This window comes from Saccopteryx bilineata, chromosome 8, assembly GCF_036850765.1.
Source record: "Saccopteryx bilineata isolate mSacBil1 chromosome 8, mSacBil1_pri_phased_curated, whole genome shotgun sequence".
In the NCBI taxonomy this organism is placed as follows: Eukaryota; Metazoa; Chordata; class Mammalia; order Chiroptera; family Emballonuridae; genus Saccopteryx; species Saccopteryx bilineata.
This window is the reverse complement of record NC_089497.1, coordinates 92,831,885-92,852,132: the sequence shown is the minus strand read 5'-3', so window position 1 is coordinate 92,852,132 and position 20,248 is coordinate 92,831,885. Positions and strand designations below refer to the sequence as shown.

The window sequence follows — 20,248 nt, the reverse complement described above, 5'->3', positions numbered from 1 at the left end:
TACCCCACCTTTATCCACAACAGGATTAGAAACTGAAATACAAAAATACAGTTAGTCATGTCCTGTCACTTTAAGTAAAAACTCATGTACTTTTGAGTCATCTGAAAGAGATTAAAATATTTTAAATTGAGGTCCTGGCCAGTTAGCTCAGTGGTAGAGCATCGGCCCGACATGTGAAAGTCCCGGGTTCAATTTCCAGCCAGGGTTCACAGAAATGCCCATCTGCTCTTCCACTCTTCCTCCTCTCCTTTCTCTGTCTCTCTCTTCCCCTTCCGCAGCCAAGGCTCCATTGGAGCAAAGTTGGCCCGGGCACTGAGGATGGCTCCATGGCCTTTGCCTCAGGTGTTAGAATTGCTCCCAGATGGGCTGAGCATCGTCCAGTGGATCCCAATCCAGCACATGCAGGAGTCTGTCTCTCTGCCTCCTCACTTCTTACTTCAAAGAAAAAAAATTTTTTTTAATTAAATACTTGTATGGATGCCTTGTTTATTTAATATTCTTGGCTGAATTAATATCCCAGTAGAATTTTTAATAAAGTGGTAGAACCTTCAGTTAAGCAATTATAGTAAAGGAGATATTAACAAAGCCTACTAAATTATTGTTCTTATTTGTAAACATTTAAACAACTGAGCATAAGCTTCACTAATACCACACTACATATTACTGGCCATGCTTTTTTCTTTTCTTTTCTTTTCTTTTTTTCTGCTTTGGATGATAGGAGGATAAAACAAAGATTTACAATAATTTCTATTCTCCTTTTTTTTCTCCCTCCCTCCCTCCCTCCCTCCCTCCCTCCCTCTCTCCCTCCCTCCCTCCCTCCCTTCCTTCCTTCCTTCCTTCCTTCCTTTCTTCCTTCCATCTTTCTTTCTTTCCTTCTTTCCTTACTTCCTGCATTCTTTTCACCATTAGTTTCTCCCAAGAGATATATTCAAACTACTATTTCCTCAATTTTATTTCCTTGAAGTCAATGTGTATATAACTATTTTTTTTAAAGCCAAGAAAAGTAGTTATTACAACTTAAGCAGGTGATGGCAAAGTGGATAGAAGATCGACTCAGGACACTGAGGTCCCAGGCTGGAATCCCCGAGGTCTCCAGTTTGAGCGCAGGCTTATCCAGTTTGAGCAACTAAAAATACCACACTATAAGCTGATGTTTCTCATCTCTCTCCCTTCCTCTCTCTCTCTCTTTCTCCTATCTCTTACTTAAGAATAATAATGGTTACATTCCCTATACTGTAACACTTCTTTCCACTTTTTTACACTCCACTCATTATTTCTCTTGGTTTCATACTAAAGAACTATCAATTTTTGCAAGAACTCATAACCCACACATATTTTAAATTTTTGTTCATTCATTTAGTCAACAAATATTTATCCAGTGTTTATTGTTAAGTTGGAGTGTTAGAAATGATGGGAAGAAAGATATAATGTTTTTATTCTAGAAACATGATAAGATACATGAAACTCAGAAGTTTATCTGAATCTATTTCCCATAACTATGCAAAATATGGTGATTTGTGCAAGCATGGAAATTAGCAAACTACATATAGTGAAAGATAAAGTATTTGCTTAGTTTCCACTAAAGATACTTGCTGAGAACAGCAGTTCCCACAGGAAGATTTGATCACTGGCCATATCAGAATTATCTCAGTAGTTTTTCCCAACTGACTGCACATTGTTTTCTCTCTCTCCCTGTTTTCTGTTTGCAAACATTTTGTTCCATTATTCTGTGATGCCCCCTTGCAGTGGAAATGAGTGGAGCTTTTTTCTACTCATTTGCAGGAGGCTAGACAGAGAGCAGTTTGCAGCAGAGTTCCCCAGAATCACTATCTCTACCCCCTATTTAAGACAAATGATTTATAGAAATGTCAACTCATAATTTTTAAATGAGGTAGGAGTAGTGAATGTGATATCTCGGAACTATGGGTAGCAATGTTTGAATCAACATGAGATGAGGTGATTTATTGTCAAATCAAGCCTGTTTTCTTTTTTTCTCAAATAGAATTATTAGCAGGTAGATTTTATATTTTGTTCAGGATTCCCCACTATATCTTAATTCATGTTGAACCTTAAATTAAAACCATTTTAAAATTATATCTGTGCAAAAACACATTATGCAAACTGTCACTTATTTGATAAAGAGGTTATAAATAAAATATATATCCAGAATTCATTTAAGCAATGTTCAACAATTAATTATCCATATTTATAAAGAGCAAAAATATATATGATCCAAATTAAGAAGCAATTTCAATATCATTTACACTGTTAAAATTCAAATCCTAAATACAAATAGAATTGCAGCTAATAAAAATGTTTTAAACTACATATCTTTGGTTTTGGAATAGTTGTACCTGTGGAATATATTACATGGTAAATTACAGTCAATGTTTAATAAATAATTGTATTCGTAAATATGTATTAGTAATCAGCTTCTGTTCCTTAAATGAATTGTATGTAGTATGGGACTCAGGAAAAATATTATGCTAATGTCACCAAAAATTAATTAGGTAGTAACAAAGAGTTCTTATTTGTATAGAAAAAATTTCTAATTAAAAAAATTTTAATTAATTTAAGAGCATAGTCATGAAATGACAGGGCTACGGGTTCGATCTCCAATCAGGGCACACATGGGAAGTAGCTAATGAATGCACAACTGAGTAGAACAACAAATGAATGTTTCCCTTTCCCCTCACCTCTCTTTTCTTTCCTCTCTCTGTGTCTAAAAGAAAAAAAAATAAGTTAAACCCTGGCTAGATAGTTCAGTTGGTCGGAGCGTCATCCCAGAGCGTGGAGTTTGCTGGTTGGATTCCTGGTCAGGTACATACAGAAGCAATTAGATGTTCCTGTGTCTCTCTTTCTGCTTCTCTCAAAATAAGTAAATAAATAAGCAAGTAAGTAAGTAATTAAATAAATAAATAAAATTAAAATTAAAAAGCCTTCATAATTTGTTTTACACAACTATCATGAATTAAGGTAAATGTTTTAATATGCATTGCTACCTCAGTTTATCCGTATGATTTCTTTTGCATTAGAATTTACTTTAAATATAGATGGTTTAGTTAGTGTGAAGATTTGATTTCATGTTCAATGTCTATGATAATAGACGTTAACTGAAGTGGCATAGAATCATGTTGAAAAATATAGCAAATGAACATGGGATTTAAACTCTTCCAAAGTAGAACAGCAAAAGGTTAATATGAAAGTGTAGCTCAGATTTTCTGCATTAAACCTTCACCACATGGTCTTCAGAAAGAGTAGGCATTGTCATGTTTCCCCTCTGCGTTCCATTGTCCTTCTTGCTGAGGAAGATTTCCTGAGGGAAAAGTGAGAAATTCATGGGCCTAATTATTTCACAGACAGATTATTTATTCTGTTAACATTTTCTAATCCACCTTCCTTTTATTGACAGCTAGAAAAGTAAAACATCTAGTGAACTGTTAATTAGAAATAGAAGAACAGAGTTCACTTTTGAATTCATATCTGGTGAGGAAGAGCACAAGTAAGAATAAAACAACTCAATTTAATACATATAAAATATCCAATTTAGATAGACATTAGGGTTTCTTTTTTCTCTAATTATAGTATATAATTAATTGTTTAAATATTGATAGATTTATTTTTATTATAAAGTTAGTTACCACAGACAGACCTTACCCCCCAAAAAAAGACATTTTGAAATAAATTGTTTTACCAGAATTCTGTGGGGTAAAACAAACTTAGAACTCCTAGCAACAGTATAACAGCTGAATAGTCACTATTTTTATACTGTAAATAAAGAAAAACTACTGCAAATATGTGGATTCCAGTAAAAGGAGGTGGTTTTAATACAAATATTTTATATTTATATTTGAATTTAAGTGACACCAATATTTTGGATACCACAGCAAAGACAAAGGGCAGTTCAGCAGAGGAAAAGCAGGGTTTAAGATTTTAAAGAAAGGTTCCATATTTTTAAAGCATTTGCTGATTTTCTTTTGGTTTCCCGAAATAGTTTTGGTTTTATTATTATAGTTTCTGCCTTATTTCACCATTCTTATAATTTACCTCACAATGAAGGGAGAAATGTTGAATTAATCTCTCAGTCTAGTTACAAAGATAAGTAAATTGGACATTTTATCATTTGATACAAAGACATTCATCAATTCCTGGTCTTACTTTGGCACCTACTTTGAACTCAGCGAATGTGCCGTTAGTCACAGACTATCTGGTACTGAGTCAGAAACAGACGTTACCGCAGGGCTGTCAGAAATAGTGAAAGGAATCGGCTAAGAAGGGAGAAGAGAACTTCTTTCCATTTCTCTACATGATCAGTTGATATTTTTGTTTCAGCATTTTTTTTCAAAGCTAAAGTTGCCACCCCCAGATTAGAAAAGTTTTGCTCTGATTTTAAAGTGTTACCAAAATAATTATATATTCTTTCATTATTCAAATAAACTCTATACTTAAAAGTTTGTAATAAAATGTGTCAAAAGTACTGTATTCACATAAAATATAGTATTAGTAATATGGTACCTTTCTCCATTAGAACAACTTAATTATTATAGTTGTATTAATGTACTCAGGTTTGTTTTACTGGTCATTGGCACATTTTTTTTGATGAAACTATTTGATTTTGATATAGTTTTATGCAGTGCAGGTCCTATCAATTTAATGAACAAGTGAATGGACTAAATATACTAAAAAAATATTTTAATTAGGTGTTCTTGGCCTTTTTAATCATTGAGTGGGAATGAGGAAAGCCTTCTTTTTATTAATGTTAATCTGTGTTTTAATAATTAAAGATATTGTAAGAGTAGAATCAACCACAAATTTATTATTATACCTCTTTGGCTATACAGTGGTACCTTGAGATATGAACAGACCAACATACAAATTTTATTTTAAGATACAAACTGTGACTCGGTTTATATTTTGAGATCCGAGCGAAATTCCGAGATATGAGTCATGAATTGGGAAGCTGCTGCTAGTTGGCGTGTTGGCACATGGGCCCAGTATTGGCAGTTTGATATATGAGTTGACTGACTTACGAGCTTGGTTACAGAATGAATTAAATTTGTATCTCAAGGTACCACTGTATATCATTGAAGGTTTACCAGAAGTATTATTTTCTATTAGAATTTTAAAACATGATAAGCTATATGTATCAATAAAATAGAAAAGAAATAGTCATATTCTCAAAAATATGTATATTATTTTCATGAGCAAATGTGATCAAAGTTAAAGAAGCTACCCAAACCATTACCTTTTTACATCTAATAAGCTCTGTGTACACCTGCTTTCTTGGTTGAGAAAATATCTCATTCAATTTAGATTTTGTAAAAGCACACTAAAAATAGTTATATATGTTTATTATTACTTCCAGTAAATAAAGAATGATCTTAAAAGAAGTAAAATAAGCCTGACCAGTGGTGGTACAGTGGATAGAGTATCAAACTGGGATGTGGAGTTACCCATTTGAAACCCTGAGGTCACTGGCTTGAGCAGGGGCTCACTAGATTAAAAGCAGGATCGCTGGCTTGAGAGTGGGATCATCAGCAAGATCCCAATGTCACTTGCTTGGACCCAAAGACCTCTGGCTCGAAGCCCAAGCTCACTGACTTGGATCCCAGGTTGCTGGCTTGAGCAAGGAGTCACTGGCTCGGCTTGAGCCCCAGGTCAAATCACATATGAGAAGCAATCAATGAACAACTCAAGTGAAGCAACTACAAGTTGATTCTTTTAATCTCGCTCCTCCCTGTCTCTCTCTCAAATAAAATAAAAATAAAAAAGAAGTAAAATAAGATGATGAATATCTTAAATAGTGTCTTTACGTTCACATTTACCTTCAAGGTTTCACATTTTCTACATACCTAGATAAATTACAAGGTCTGATCAAATTAATAAATCTACTGAAGTTGTTTTCACCTGTAAAATTTATTCTAGAAAATAGAAAAATGAAAAAGGAGCACTTGTTTTTCAGTTGAATATGTTGCATGTTTATAAGAGATAAGTTTCATTACTGTAAAGATTAAAATGAATCACAATTTACTGAAATTTTTTTCTAGATTTAAATAACAAAATAAAACAAATTGGAAGATAAAAGAACTTTTTAAATTCAGAAATATTAATTACAGTGTAAATTTTTACATGTGACTGTGCCTAAAGTGAAGACTTATAATTTCATCCAGCTTCACGTGGACAGTAGCTAGACAGAATCAAGAAAGTAAAATGCATAAAACTGAAATTGTTATACATGTGAGAAAATGCCTAATTTACATCAGTATAATCCAACATATATAAAGTATATACATGTATATACAGTGTATATACACATATAATAGTACCATATATATGTATATATACATACACACGATTGTGTTATTGCTCCTATTAATATTAAAAGGCCTATGATATATTAAAAAGAATACTTATGTGGTGAAATAGTGATAGCTATTTACGCTCTGTTTACCTGAAGTTTCACAGTTGAAGATTTTGAGCTAAGTATAAGTTATAAAAGTCTAAGCTCAAGTCAGACTAACTCAAAATATTTAAAAAGAAGTGTTATTTTATTACCATTTTCTCTCACATTATCTTGACTCATTATAGCGATGTGTCTCACATACCGGAAGTATTTCATTAATGTGTTTTTTGTCATAGTCATTTTACAAAAATGCAACATTTATCGGTCTGGACAATATAACTATCTAATGGATTGAACTGTATGAACAATAAATTTACACTAAATGAATCAAAATAATGTGTTTCAGTAGTTAAAGTCCCACCCTTCTGCAATTGAGTTATCAGTGTTTATAATATTAAACACAAATATTATTTTCAGATACTAAGGGTTTAAAACTAACATTCTAGATTAAAACAGCATTTTTAAACTTAAACCATTAAACTTTTCTTATGACCTTCCTCTCTGAAATTTCATTTAAAATATGGTTGTCATCATCTTATATATTATTTTCAATATTTTGAAATTAAATAAAATATAATTTTTTAAATAGACATTAAAGCATCTACATAAATAATGCTGTAGATGATAATATGTTAAAAGTATTACTGAATCAGACTAATATTTTAATTTCAATCATGGTCACTCACCTTCTTGTTTATAGTTAAAGGGATAATACATTTTATTATTTTTAAATATTAATACTACAATTTATAACAACAGAGCAATGAATAACAATCAATATCTGCTGGATCTGGGTCTGCTTAAGTTGAACTGACCATCACCATGAAGTAAATAGTAATGTGCCTTTTTCTCAAAAATAAACATTTTACTACAATAAGAACAGGAAACAAATTCTAATCACAGTACTTATATGAATACTCATGGCACTTTAAGAAAACATATCTGGCATTATAAATTAACTTAAGTAAATCTAATACATAATAAAAATAAGTCATCTAGTGAAGGGGTAAAAACAGTGTGGATGCAAAATAATTAAAAAATTATTTTCTTTAATATAAAATTTTATTTTATATAAATTTATTTTCACTAAATAAATTTATTTCTCATTTAAGGATAAAATAATTACTTATATTTTAAGACAGTCTTATTTTATGTATTTAATGAATAAAATATAAGCATTATAATTATCAAGTTATATTGTAATTTTATATGGTTTATGGATACTCATTTCTCAAATATCAGAAGCACCAGGATCATTAGGGATTGCACTTTAACCTGATTTGTATAGTTTACTATTTTATGAATGTGTGCACAGTTATTAAGAAAATGATTGCTGTCAGAATTGTCTAGCTTTGCACTTCAAATTTTTACTATGCACATGCTTTCTACTATTCACCAAAATATTTAATTAAGAGAAATGGTAACATGAAAACTCACTAGTTTAGAACTCCATAGACTAGGTCTTAAAGCACTTAAAGTTTAGTACTTTCTGTGCTAAACTTAGGAAAAGGTTTAAATGAACAAAGGAGAAATGTTTAAAATAAATAAAGTGAGATAACTACGAAAAAGGTGACATGGAAAAATGAAAAGGAGAAAAATTAAAAAACAAAAACAAACAAACAAAAATCACATCTATTTAATAGTGGGTCTGATTCTCTTGCCTAAGAAGAGCTACATTTCAATAGTGTACGTAGAGAAATAACAGACCATGCCTGTGAGTTTTTCTTCATCTGAAGTATTTCCAAAATATACTTCAAATATGGAGGATAGAAGTTTCAGGTACAATGTGCCAAATGCAAAGTAGCTCTGAAAAGTTGCATTTTTATATTGGTATACTTGTGGTTTTGATTTTATGCATATCTATGTTGATAGCCATGTATCAATCAAGAGATATATAAATATGTTCTAGACATTCAGGGTTTGGTTTTTTTTGTTTTTGTTTTTGTTTTTTTTCAAGTACAAGGTTGTAACTTTATATCAGTCACACAGTTTAAGAAGATGCTAGTCTCCTTTTTATGGAAAAAAAATGTGATGTAAGGCATCAGTGACTTGTGAATTACATTCACCACATAAGGATAATTTCTACTAACAGCACGTCAGGAAACACTGGCAGAGAACACGAGGTCACACTGCACAATTCTGCAGCTACAGGGTCTGTGAATCTCTGGATCTCTGCTGCCCTCTAATGGCCTAATGAGATAAGTGCTTCCCAATCTCACTATCAGTTTAGTTTCTTTCATAAACAAGATGCTGGCCCCTTAAAAATCCGTTTTTCTTTGGTTTTGCTCACATGTAAATGCATCATAACTTGGATTATTGTCAGATTAATTTTGAAACATTATTTTAATGTCACATGTGAAAAAGAACTCATTCAACATCCTCTGTCTTAGATCATGTGTGACTGGGTCCAGTTACAGTGTGTGGTTGGAAAAAAACAGTAGCTAAGTGTAAGTGATAACTTTCACAAGTGACAGGGTACTGAGAGCCAAATTGTCTCCAAAGTCTTAGATTTTGATTAGTGTGTGTGTGTAATTTTAGCGCACATTTAAATAACAATAATTTTTTTCTTTTTGTCATTTACTGTCTTAAAATGACTCAATCCTTAATTACCTCCTTTTAATTTTATATTTCTATATCTTTTAGAAATCTAGTTACCTTATTTTTCACTAATTGCATCCTGTCTAGGAAAAATGGTACAGCATTGGTGTAATAAGTTTGAAATACATAATCCAAGAGAAAATAAGTGAACTACTTATGTAAATCAGATGATTCTAAAGTCCCAATATCCTGGTATGGGATGGACAGGATGAGTTAAAAGATTTATCAACATCACAGTGCATCAAACTTGTTAATAAGCTAGCTTTCTGTATAACAAGCAAAAGAAAGATACTTTTTTAATGTGAGCATGAAAGGCATGGCATAGCTGGAGTTTAAGGTTCAAGCTTTGTATCTTCTATATATAATGTTTATGTTTTTCAAAAAATTTTTTATTAGGAAAGCTATACCAGATGCATAATCACTATACAATGATTAAACATTACCTTTACAATTTATAATAACTGAAATTACAGAATAAATATATGCACATTTCTTTTGAAACTTTGTGTGTGAGAGAAAACATTAAAAGTGCTTCCTACAAAGCTGTTAGTGATATATACCCAGTTGCTTTTTTTTTAATATTATATATATATATATATACGTATATATATATAAGAAAGTGCAGATGTTCTCCAAAAAATCTTGGCATCGGGATGAAGTGTCACAAAGAGGATGCTCATCTCTAGGTGTGTGCCTTTGGCTGTTGTAAACCACCAAGGGCTCCACTTCTGTAGGATCCAGCCTAGAATAAGACTTTTCTTGGCTGATAGGAGAAATGTTGTGAGCTGTACACTAAGGGTGGAGAGAAGGTGGAGCTACGAAGAGGAGACTAATGGATCAAACCAGAACTAATTAGATTGGTATGAATGGGAGTGGTGGTGGTGGTGGTGGTGGTGGTGGTGGTAGTGGTGTGTGTGTCTGCACCAGAAACAAAAGGCTGCAGGTGGAGGGGCCTGTGTGCAGTGATCTGTGATTTGTTTGTGGGTGTGTGTGTGAGAACAAAGAGTGGGTGAGGACATTTGAGCAAGACCCGCCCCCTCCCTCCCTGTCTTGCAGTTTCCAGGCATGCAGCAAACTGCATTGTTAATACATGTACAGAATCTGTGCCATGATGGGGAGAGGAAAGAGAGCCACGAATGTCACTTAGTTTTCTCTGCTCCCTGTCAAACAAAACTGAAGTTTAAAAAAAATAGCTACTGAAAATAAAAAGATACATTGAATTTTACTTAATTAGGATCAACACAATGATCCCCCATATACCTTATACATGGCACAAAGTCTCAAGTTTCAGTATTAAAAAAATGATTACATTTGCTGGCAAAAGTCTGCGAAGGCACTTCATTGATTAATGATCTGAGTATGGCCCTTCCTCCAAATTCCATCTGAGAGGGGAGCACATACATCTGTATTTTCTAGTTATCATGCGGTTTCAGTTCTGGTCAGGGCAAGGAAGTTTGTGAGAATGAATTTACTGGGAAAAGTGGAAAAGGAGCAAGGGATATATTTCTTTCATTTTTCTTCTCTTTTGAAAAAAAAAAGTACTAATTTATTTTTATTTTTCTGTTAGAACCTATATACTGTCTTCTCCAGGACTTCGAGGTAATCCGGCTTGGTTTGAAGTTTGGCCCTTAACTCGAGGTAATCACTTTTTTGGGTTTGGTGGTCTGAGAAGCCCTTTCCAGCCGAGAAGAGAAGGGTTTCTTTAAGCCTGGCATCCTGCTGTAAGTCTGGGTATTGCATGCCAGGAGGATGGACGTGCAGTTCCTTTAATTTGGGCACTGTGCCATAAAGACAGTCCATGAATCCCACTGTGCAGGGGGCTGGTTGTGGCCTTTCTCGGTCTAGTAGCATACTGCCACCACCACAGCCTCCCCCGGGAGGAAACAGCACCACCCCACCATTCCTCTCATGGTGGCGGAACCCAGCTAAGTCTCCCCCAGTTCCTGCAACTACCCCTGAAACCCCGACTGCTGGGTGGTGAGGGTGAGGGTGATGATGATTCACCGTCACGATGGTGTTGAGCTGGGATCTGGAAACTGCCAGGGCCCACTCCTTCTCTTTTTCCAGCAAGGTCCGGTAGTTGTTGTGGTTCTCCTTGGGTGTCTCAGCAAACTGCTCACTTCCTAGAACCTCACCCAGTCCTGGAGCCTGTGTCTCAGGACCCCCACGTTCTGTACTCCCTGCTTCCTGGGCTGATGAAATAGCCACTTCCTCCTCCTCCCGAGGCTTGTATATGGGGTTGTTGCACATCTGAGTAACTGGGTGGGGTATGTACTCATATACATGACCCACAGGGGGGGCCTTCTCTGGAGAGGAAAGAGGTGGTCGACCGCCAGCACCACTTCCACCTCCACCTCCTCCACCATCCTCAAAAAGCCGGTGACATTGCATCTGGATTCCAGTGAGGTCCACACCTTCCTGCCGCTTGGTTCTAAAGGGCAACTTCTTCTGGCGCCGTCGGAGCACAAAGGCAAAGAGGCCGGCAGCAACAAAGACTGCTGAAAAAAACAGAACCAGCAGACTGAGAATCAACACAGAAAGTGGTACAGGGCCCCCCGGGGGAGAGAACTCATAAGGTGATGCATTTGTTGGTCCCCCAGGAAGGTGAGGATCTCCAGGCTGGGCTGGTGATGCTCCAGCTGGTACAGTGTGCAGCATCTCCGGGCAGAGAACCTGCAGCTCAATGGTGCGCACATCACGGTGAGTGAGGTTCTCAGGGCTCCTGCAAAGTACTTCACCCACAACACTGACTGAGCTGATGGTTTCAATCCACTGCTTGAAGGGGACCAGGTCACAAGTACAGTCCCAAGGATTCTCATTGAGGTCTATCTGGACAATGGCATTCAAGTGTTCTAGAACGCCAGCGACAGGAAGGTAGAGGAAGTAGTTTTTCCTCAAGTTGAGCCGAGCCAGGGATGTGCCTGCGAAGGCATCCGTTGGCAGAGTCCTCAACAAGTTATTGTTGAGAAACAGCAGCTTCAAGTTGGGCATGAGGCTGAAGGCTGCAGGTTGGATTTCCCGGATGACATTGAACTCAAAGTACAAGTAGTGCAAACTCTGTAGGCCTCGGAACATACCTGGTGTCAGTTTCTCAATATCATTGCCATTGAGAAAGAGGCTCTTTAGATTCGGCAAGTTGATGAAGGCCCCGTCCTGGACGTAAGAAATACGATTGTTGCCGAGATGCAAGAGATCTAATGAAGAGAAATTCCAAAAATCAGAACGGTATATTTTCTGAATCAGATTGCTACTCAGGTACAGTTTCTTGGCATTCAGTGGCCTTGGAAGAAGTTCAGAGATATTATTAAATCCTCGCTCTTTGCAGTTGACAGTCAAACCAAGGTCATTGATGTGCAAATTACAGGTACACCCAGTAGGGCATATAATGGGAATGGGTGGTCTGGTCTGGTAAGGAGCAATGGGAGGTTGGTTTGGACCAGGATACAAAGCTTGGGATGTGGAGGGTGGCCTTGGTGTTCGGGGTTGTTTGGTGGGCTTGGGATGTTTATTTGAAGACTTGTATTCAACAGAAGAAGCAGTAAAATGGACAGAGGACAACATTGAGGAAGGCTTAGTTGGCCATGTATTCTCCTTGTTGGAGGACAAGTGGGGAACCCCCAAACTAGCCTCCACCTCGGAGTCAGACAACAAGGGACAGAGCTCTGTCTTCCTGATTTCTCGTAGGTCCTTTCCATGGAAGTGGAAAGGGGTCTCACAGGTGATGTCTCCCACCAAGGCTGTGTAAGGAATACGTTCCAGCCAATTCTTCAGTTGCACTATCTCACATGTACAGTTCCAGGGATTTTCTTCCAGCTGGAGCTCCATCAGGCTTCTGCCAATGTGGTCGAGCATTCCTCGATAAAAAAGAACTTTTAACCTGTTTCCTCGCAGGTCCAGATGTGTTAAGGAGATAGCCTTGAATAAATTGGTTGGAAGCATGGGGATGAGATTATCATTTAAAATCAACACCCTCAGTTTACTTAGGTTCCTGAATGCACCACTCTCAATACGTTTAATTACGTTGTAATCTGCTTGCAGATATTCAAGACTTTCCAAGCCAAGAAAGGTGTCATTTCTGAAGACATCTAGTTTGTTCTCATGTAGATACAACCTCTTTAAAATCTTAAGACCATTGAAAGCTCCTGTTTGAATGTCCTGCAATGCATTGTTCCCAAGGTTAATCGACACAGCATTATTCAAATGAAGAAAACTATTGGTGTACAATTTCCTCATTGAATTCCTCTGCAGATACAGTTTAAAAGGTCTTGACCAGAACTCAGTAATTTGACTAATATTTGTAAATCCTTTACTGTCACAATGTATATGAAAGAGGCTTTCTTTAACTTCACAGTAGCATGGATCAAAACAGGGCTCATCTATTTCCTCTGAGTCCTCTATTAGGGGAATCGGGGTAGTCCATCCTAGAGCAATTGTGCTTAGAAGAATAATCCACAACATCTTTCCTCTGCAAAGCATCTTGGCTATGGAAGGCTCCATCATTCGTGGTTGATTACAAAACTGCAACAGAAAGAAAGATGCAGATTTTTAGCTGTTAGTCATTTGCACAATTCTAATTGACTCTACCTGTCTTAATTGTCTTTTATTTAATCAACTTAACTTGGGGCTTTTTAAGAGTGAAATAAAAACATTAGCTGACACTCAAAATGACCGATCAACATGCTTAATTTAACCTATATTTTATTCTTAGGTAACTGAAATATTGTACCATGTGATGACGTTATCCTGCCATGCTTGGTAAAGATCATATCATACTAGCAAAAGAAGTCTTTATTGCCACTTATAATAAGCATGGGAACTGGTATACAGTGAAACCTTTTAGGTGTAGGCAGATATTTGGCCATTCACCTGGTTGCCTGTTAAAATTCACATTGATATCAGATATACCCATTATAGATCTGACTGAAATTCTGATGGGAAAAAAAAAGTTCTTTAAACTGTAGGTTTCTACTCATGAAAAGACATGATTAAAATAAAAATTATTATATTAAAAAGTATGATAAAGTATGAGGCCATTGCATCAGATGTTGAGATGTATAAAATAAATAGTTTCTCAAGAACACTTATTTCTCTTAAGAATCATCACATCATATATCATATATAAGAATCATGCATAATTATAGTGTATACTCAGTAACCCACTATACTCCCACCCTCTTTGTCCAAACAGAGGTTATTAATGTCTCCTTTAATGAAATAATTTCTATGTATGTGTGTCATTTGGGTATTCAAACCTCTGAGAAATGATTCTCCTTTCTAGAGAATAAGCCCATGCACTTGTCAGAGCTAAAGAGAGTGACAGTTAAAGGATGTTGGATCTGGGAGCTCTGTATTAAAAGCTTAGTTTGGAATATGCTTTTGTGCCTTCAAGATCAACTGAAGAACCCTGTAAAAAAGCGAATGGAAAGGCAGGTGGCTGGTTAGAGGACAGTTCGGTAAAGGCAAGAAAGAGGAAAAACTTGATACTTACCTGCTGATAAATGATCTATCTCATGAAATACATTTTAAAGAAAGACATCATTCTTTTTTAATCACAAGAAACAAGTACAGTGCACTGTTCTATTGATACAGAACTGACTCCATGGTTCTTTTTGTCTTTCCTAATGTCATCGATATATGAAAATGCATACGTAAATAAATTATAATAATGCAGCTTTATTAGACTGCCTTTTCTGAGCCACTGAAATGTCCATTGAAATTGAATAGTTTTTAATCAATAAAAATAAACTGAAGATTTTAGTATTGTTTTCTCTCCACACACACACACACACACACACACACACACACATATATATATATATATACACACATCAAGAAAATAGTCAACCCTCTAACTTAAAACATAATGATATAATTTATAGGAAGAAGGAAAAAAATAAGTCTTTACATTCAACTTGCATATAATGTACACAGCTGTACAAAAAAGAGAACCAGTGAAAAAGCAAAGAGAAATCTGCCTCAGGCATGCAATACTCAATTTTTGGAAACAATTAAATGAAAAGACAGAGAGAAGGCAGATGAGACTATTTTGCAGTATTAGTCTCCCTTATAAAATATTAAAATTAACTTCAGTTCTTTTTCATTTTTTTTTTCATTTAAATGTTTTTTCTTATTTTTGAAGTCTTTCCTCAGATTTAGGCAAACAAGGCTCTAGATGTCATTGACTTACCTTTTTTGCAGGAGACTGTTTTAGCATTGGACATTGGGGGGAAAAGCAAATCGTGAGTTTAAGAATTCTCTCTCTCCCTCACCCTCCCTTCCTTTTGCTGAAGCTGAAGCAGTGGGGGATAAATGAGGTGGGGGTAAGACTAAGAGAAAAAAATGGCAACAAGCTTGAGACGTGCGGGGAATGCAATGGGCCTGTCAATGGGCTTCTTTTGGATGCAGAACCGCCGCTTGGCACACTCAGGAGAGTAGGGAGCAGAGGGGCTGCCGCAGGGTTCCAGCTTTGCCCTCGCTGCTGCTGCTGCCGCCGCCGCCGCGGTTTCTTTCTCGGGGTACCAGCAGCACATCATTGGGCACTGGGAGGAAGGGCGGGAGGAAGGCAAGGAGGAAGGCAAGCTCACACACAGTGCAGAATCTCGAACTTCTCTCGCGCTGGCTTCCCCCCTCCCCCCACAATATGTATTGTTAACGCTGGAACCGGCTTTCCACGTCATGAAAATGAGCTCCAAGAAAGAGAACGCGCTTAGCATGGGGTCGGGCGCGAGCACAGGGAAGCCCAGACTAAAGTGCGCCCGCGTGTGTGCTTTTGTGTATGTATTTGTGTTTATGTGTGTTTAAGCGAAGAGAAATGATGTGGAGGAGTAGAGATCAATTGTCAAAATAAGAAACGGAGAAGAAACCAACCTATGGTGATAACATTCCTTTGATGGAGAAGGTGGAGATGCTAGGGAGAAGGGGTGTAGGCATTTTTTTTCTTTTCTTTTTTGTTTTCTTAACTCTCAAGGAAGCTGTCGACAGACTGGTTTGCTCTTCTAGTTTCCAAAGCTTCTTTCTCTGTTGTAGATGGACTCAAAAGTATGACTCTATTTTGGAATTATTCTTTTCACAGCACAGAGGCTTCTCTCTAAAGAGAAGGATAAAGGGAAATTCAGGTCCCCAAAACAGAAGAGCTGAACCGAGCTAATTCCGCTTGGGTGTTCGAATAAGACACTAAGGCAAGAGAGCGACTTGGACAGTTTCTCCTGCATTTTGCTTTGATCTCTTTGCACCAGAAATCTTTTTATTGTGTTGCAGCTCAAAGCCTTTGATTTCCCCTGGATTCAACATCCCTGCGTTTCCTTCCATACTTTTAAAATCTGAGAGAAGCCAGTGCTCTGGAAGGAGATGCAGAACACTTCAGTGACAATGACACATTTTACTTTCTTCCACAGGGAAAGAACCCCCCCAGGGATGAGAGGAGCAATATATATATATATTCAACTCTTTCAGGGAAGTGAAAGGTAGGGAGTCATGAGATAGGGGATAACTGAGGGAAGACGTTGCAGTATAAAGCAGCCACCAAATTACAGTTCACAAAGCTCTTTGGGAGGAATTTTTTAAGACTCAGCTGACATTTCTATAGTCTTAACCTACTGGGGAAATAAAACATCTTAGTAGAGAAACTAGATAGGGTCAAGTGTGCAGCAAAACGAGTCCACTTAACGGAAACTGTGCGTAGGCCATGCACGCTCACACTACCCCCCTACACACACACACACACACACACACACACACACACACACACACTAAGCCTGTCATCAACTTATGGGAAACGCAGGGACTTTCTAGTTCGCTAAAAACCTCAACTGAACCTCAATTGCCCATGGCCTCAAAGCCAGTAGAGGTGGCTTTTCTTTAAAGTGCTTTGTACAAAAACTATTTTTTTTAAAAAAAAACAGTGTACGTGTCAATTTCTTACCATCCTAAAAATATTTGTACATTATATAAAGTCAACAAAACATCGCTTTAATGTCAGTCATAATACATCTGCATGATATTTTTACATTTAAAATGATGCACAAGTGTTGGTCGATCTGCCATAGCTAAGATTGGAAGCAGCGATAAGAGACTAAGTCAGCAGTTGGGCAGGATTCTGTAACATACTACATTCTTAACATTCCAGACCCACCCTATTTCTCACATAGGTCTCAGACCAACACCGACATGAGCTCAGAACCAGAACAACCCCATTCCCATCACCAGCTGCCACCCCCCTCCCACGCACACGCGGCGCCGGCGCGCGTGCACGCACACACACCACCACCACCACCACCACCACCACCTTCACCACCACCTTCTGTACTCAACGTGCAGAGGCGGTGACTGTTTCACAGATTTTATCGCAACCCATGATGTGATGGAATCGATGGGTAACAGGAAGACTTCCTTAAGCTTCCCAGTGATAGCAAAGGGACCTCTCTGTAATCATTTTCCTTTCTTTCCTGAACTATAACCCCCTAAATTTCTGACTTGGGACCATGTCCTAAAGGATGTATCACCCATGTCCTTTCCTTTATCGGAGTATAGCGTGTCTAAGCCACAGAAAGAGCTCCAAAAGTTGGGATGAAGGGCCCTGGATCTCTGGGGTTGTGCGCTCCTGCTGGGAGCGCCAGCACCATTTGTCCACCAGGAGGACAAGAAGCCCTTTCTCCCCAATGTGCTCGTTTCCTACCTCCCCCACCCCCTTCCCTGGTCTCCGAGGCCACTAATTTCTACACATTCAAAATTTAAATATTCCAATATGGAAGCAAAACTCTCTCCCCTAGAACAATAATTAAAATGCTGCATCATTCATTTTATGAAGAGCTCTGAGCCTTCTCTACACATCCTTTTCTAATTTGCTGTCCCCATGCGAAGCGCACAATGAATCTGTTTAGAAAAGGAAAATGATCAAAAGCTCAAGCAGTTTCCTCCTATCTTGTTCAACACTAGCGAGCGATCCACCCGGGAAGGGGCCCTTGGCTCCTCCGCCCGGCCTATTTGAGGGAGTTACGATTTCCTCGCCCAGAAAAGCTGTCCGAGGTTACGTTAATTTTCAGTTCCTCTCCTTCTACCATCGCCTTTACAACTAAATTATCCAGTTCAAAAATGCAACTAACCCCTAGCACCTGTGAGCGTACAGAAGCTACCGCGGCCGAACTACGTGCTCTACAACGCACACCCTACATTCAAGACAGACCGGTTTCAATTAGGCAAAGTAGGAAGGGATGGCGGCGGGTACCTATCAGTGCAGAGCGCTCACGGTCTCCGAGGTTTGCTCCAAGGGACTTCCCAGCGGAAGCTGCAAAATCTCTGGAAAGCTGAATTGTATCCATCACGTTTTAGCTTTGCAGTTTCTCCTCCTCCAGCCATCAACTTTTAGAAAGGCCACCAAATCACACATGTAATCCTTCTAAGTGTTTCCACCTTTGAGACTTGCAGGGAAATGGTAGCTGCAACCAAAGGCAGAGCGAGGTGCTCACCTAGCACGGCGATGCTGGGGACCAGGAGCTCACGACCACAGCCCTATATGACCTGGGTGGCAGGCAGGCCGGCAGAACGAGTGTCCCAGAACTGTTTGGGGTTTTTGTTTGTTTGTTTTAATTAATTTAAATTCTCGGTGCATTCTATTCAGTGGTGAGCTTCGCGGTCCCGGAGAGCCCTGGTTTGGTGTCTGAATCTCTCTTTTCCGCTTGCTGAAAGGTTGTCACTCACAGCGCAATCCCTGCCCGAGGCCTCCTCCGATCTGAGATGGGACTAGCGCTTGCCTTCTCCGAGTGCCTCTGGTATTGATTCCTTGGGCATGTGGCAGTGGGGCTGGGTGGTGTGCAGATGAGAGAAGAAGAGGGTGGGGAGAGGCGAGAAGGCTGCATAAGGGGGAGACTAGATCCCAGATCCCAGCATTGGCCAGACGGCGAAGGGGGTGGGGGATGGGGCGGAAGGAGAGAAAAAGGATACAAATACCACAGAATGGCTGTACACACCAAATTCGACTTGGATTTGGGGGATCTCCGGCAAAGCACGAAGGTGCGGCGATACTGTAGGCAGAGTGAGCCCCATGACAGCTCACCGTTCAAGCACCCTCACTTCTCAAACGGGGGGAGGGGGGCGGGGGGGTGGAGGAAGCCGGGGAAGGGGACCGCGGAACGCTTCAGGCCAAGGAGACGCTCGCGCGGACAGCATCTTTTAAGACTGACCTGCTTTAAAAGTGCCACTTTAATGGCCTAGGAAATAACTAAAATCGGATTACATGTTACTTACCAACGTCTGCACCCAAACTGGGAGCGCCAGGTCGGGTATTCCGAGGCAATATGAGAACCGCCGGGCTGGAACTCGAATGCAAATCCATCAGCCGCCCCCAAATCGCGCACAGAGGGAGCAGCGCTTAGGAGCCCCCAGATCAGCCCACCGCCGGAGCCTCCGCCGGCTTGTTCCCCTAGCACCCCGGCCCCTCCTCCGCGCCAAATGTGCAAATCGGTCGCCGCAGTCCTCTAGCCGCGCATCTCCGGCAAATCCTGCTTAGAAGCAAGGAAGCAAGTGATTCTCTCTCTCTCTCTCTCTCTCTCTCTCTCTCTCTCTCTCTCTCTCTCATCGGTCACAATCTGGCAGCCCTACAAAGAGAAACCCTGTAAAAATGAGTGACATGAAGTCAGCATTCGGTATCTGTGGATTGATTTTAACTTTATTTGCAAATGAGAGATGGCTGTTTGGAAAATTACAGTACAGGCCCGAGGAGGGGCAGGCCGATGATCATCTGAACTGTATCTGTGGGCAGTGCACTAACTGCCCTCTAGAAGCTGTTTCCAAGTGATTTGTAGGAGCCAACACCTCCGTGATATATAGGTGACAGTTTGAAAGTACACATATTTCCTCATTTGTTTACATTTGCAAAGAAAGAGGAAAATAAAACTAAGGGGTGAGGGCAGGTGTGCAGAGCATTTGCTGGAGAGATGCTGGGTACCATTTCTGACAAATTAAATAAGGGCACTTGAACAAGTATTACACCTATGTGAAAGTATTATTACAACATTATATACCCTCTGGAGGCGACCATTACCCCCACTGCAGTTATACTGATGTAGTCATTTAATGCTCCATTCAATCTACAGGGCAAACCAACGCAGTTCTTTTTAATAGATACCTTTCATCAGCGACTGCGTTGGAGAAAGGACTGTCTTCTACTAACTCCCAAAACTGAATAGGAGGTAATCAGTCAGGGAATCATCTCCTATCTCTTACCATTCCTTCCTGAAGTGATGCAGTAAA

General features: G+C 38.7%; 1 protein-coding gene across 5 annotated transcripts; it reads right to left on the bottom strand.

Annotated features, from left to right (window-relative positions):
- Nucleotides 1–7,509: 7,509 nt before the first annotated feature.
- On the bottom strand, nt 7,510–19,466 carry SLITRK3 (SLIT and NTRK like family member 3). Of its 5 annotated transcripts, XM_066241409.1 has the most exons (3): nt 15,189–15,393; nt 12,079–13,519; nt 7,510–11,499 (listed from the first exon to the last, which is right to left on the bottom strand). In XM_066241409.1, the coding sequence occupies exons 1-3, from the start codon at nt 15,213–15,215 to the stop codon at nt 10,565–10,567; spliced, it is 2,403 nt and encodes an 800-aa protein (XP_066097506.1). In that variant the 5' UTR covers nt 15,216–15,393; the 3' UTR covers nt 7,510–10,564. The 5 variants fall into 5 exon arrangements, with proteins under 5 accessions (XP_066097506.1, XP_066097502.1, XP_066097504.1 ...); XM_066241405.1 differs by lacking the exon at nt 15,189–15,393 and adding an exon at nt 19,244–19,466 and having other exon boundaries at nt 7,510–13,519; XM_066241407.1 differs by lacking the exon at nt 15,189–15,393 and adding an exon at nt 18,225–18,798 and having other exon boundaries at nt 7,510–13,519.
- Between the last annotated feature and the right edge of the window lie 782 nt (nt 19,467–20,248).

Excerpts from the sequence above, each read along its gene's own strand:
- SLITRK3 (XM_066241404.1), bottom strand. The coding sequence starts at position 15,215 with ATGCTAAAACAGTCTCCTGCAAAAAAG. Across the intron at positions 13,520-15,188 it reads AACAGTCTCCTGCAAAAAAG|TTTTGTAATCAACCACGAAT; the intron begins GTAAGTCAATGA and ends TTTCTGTTGCAG.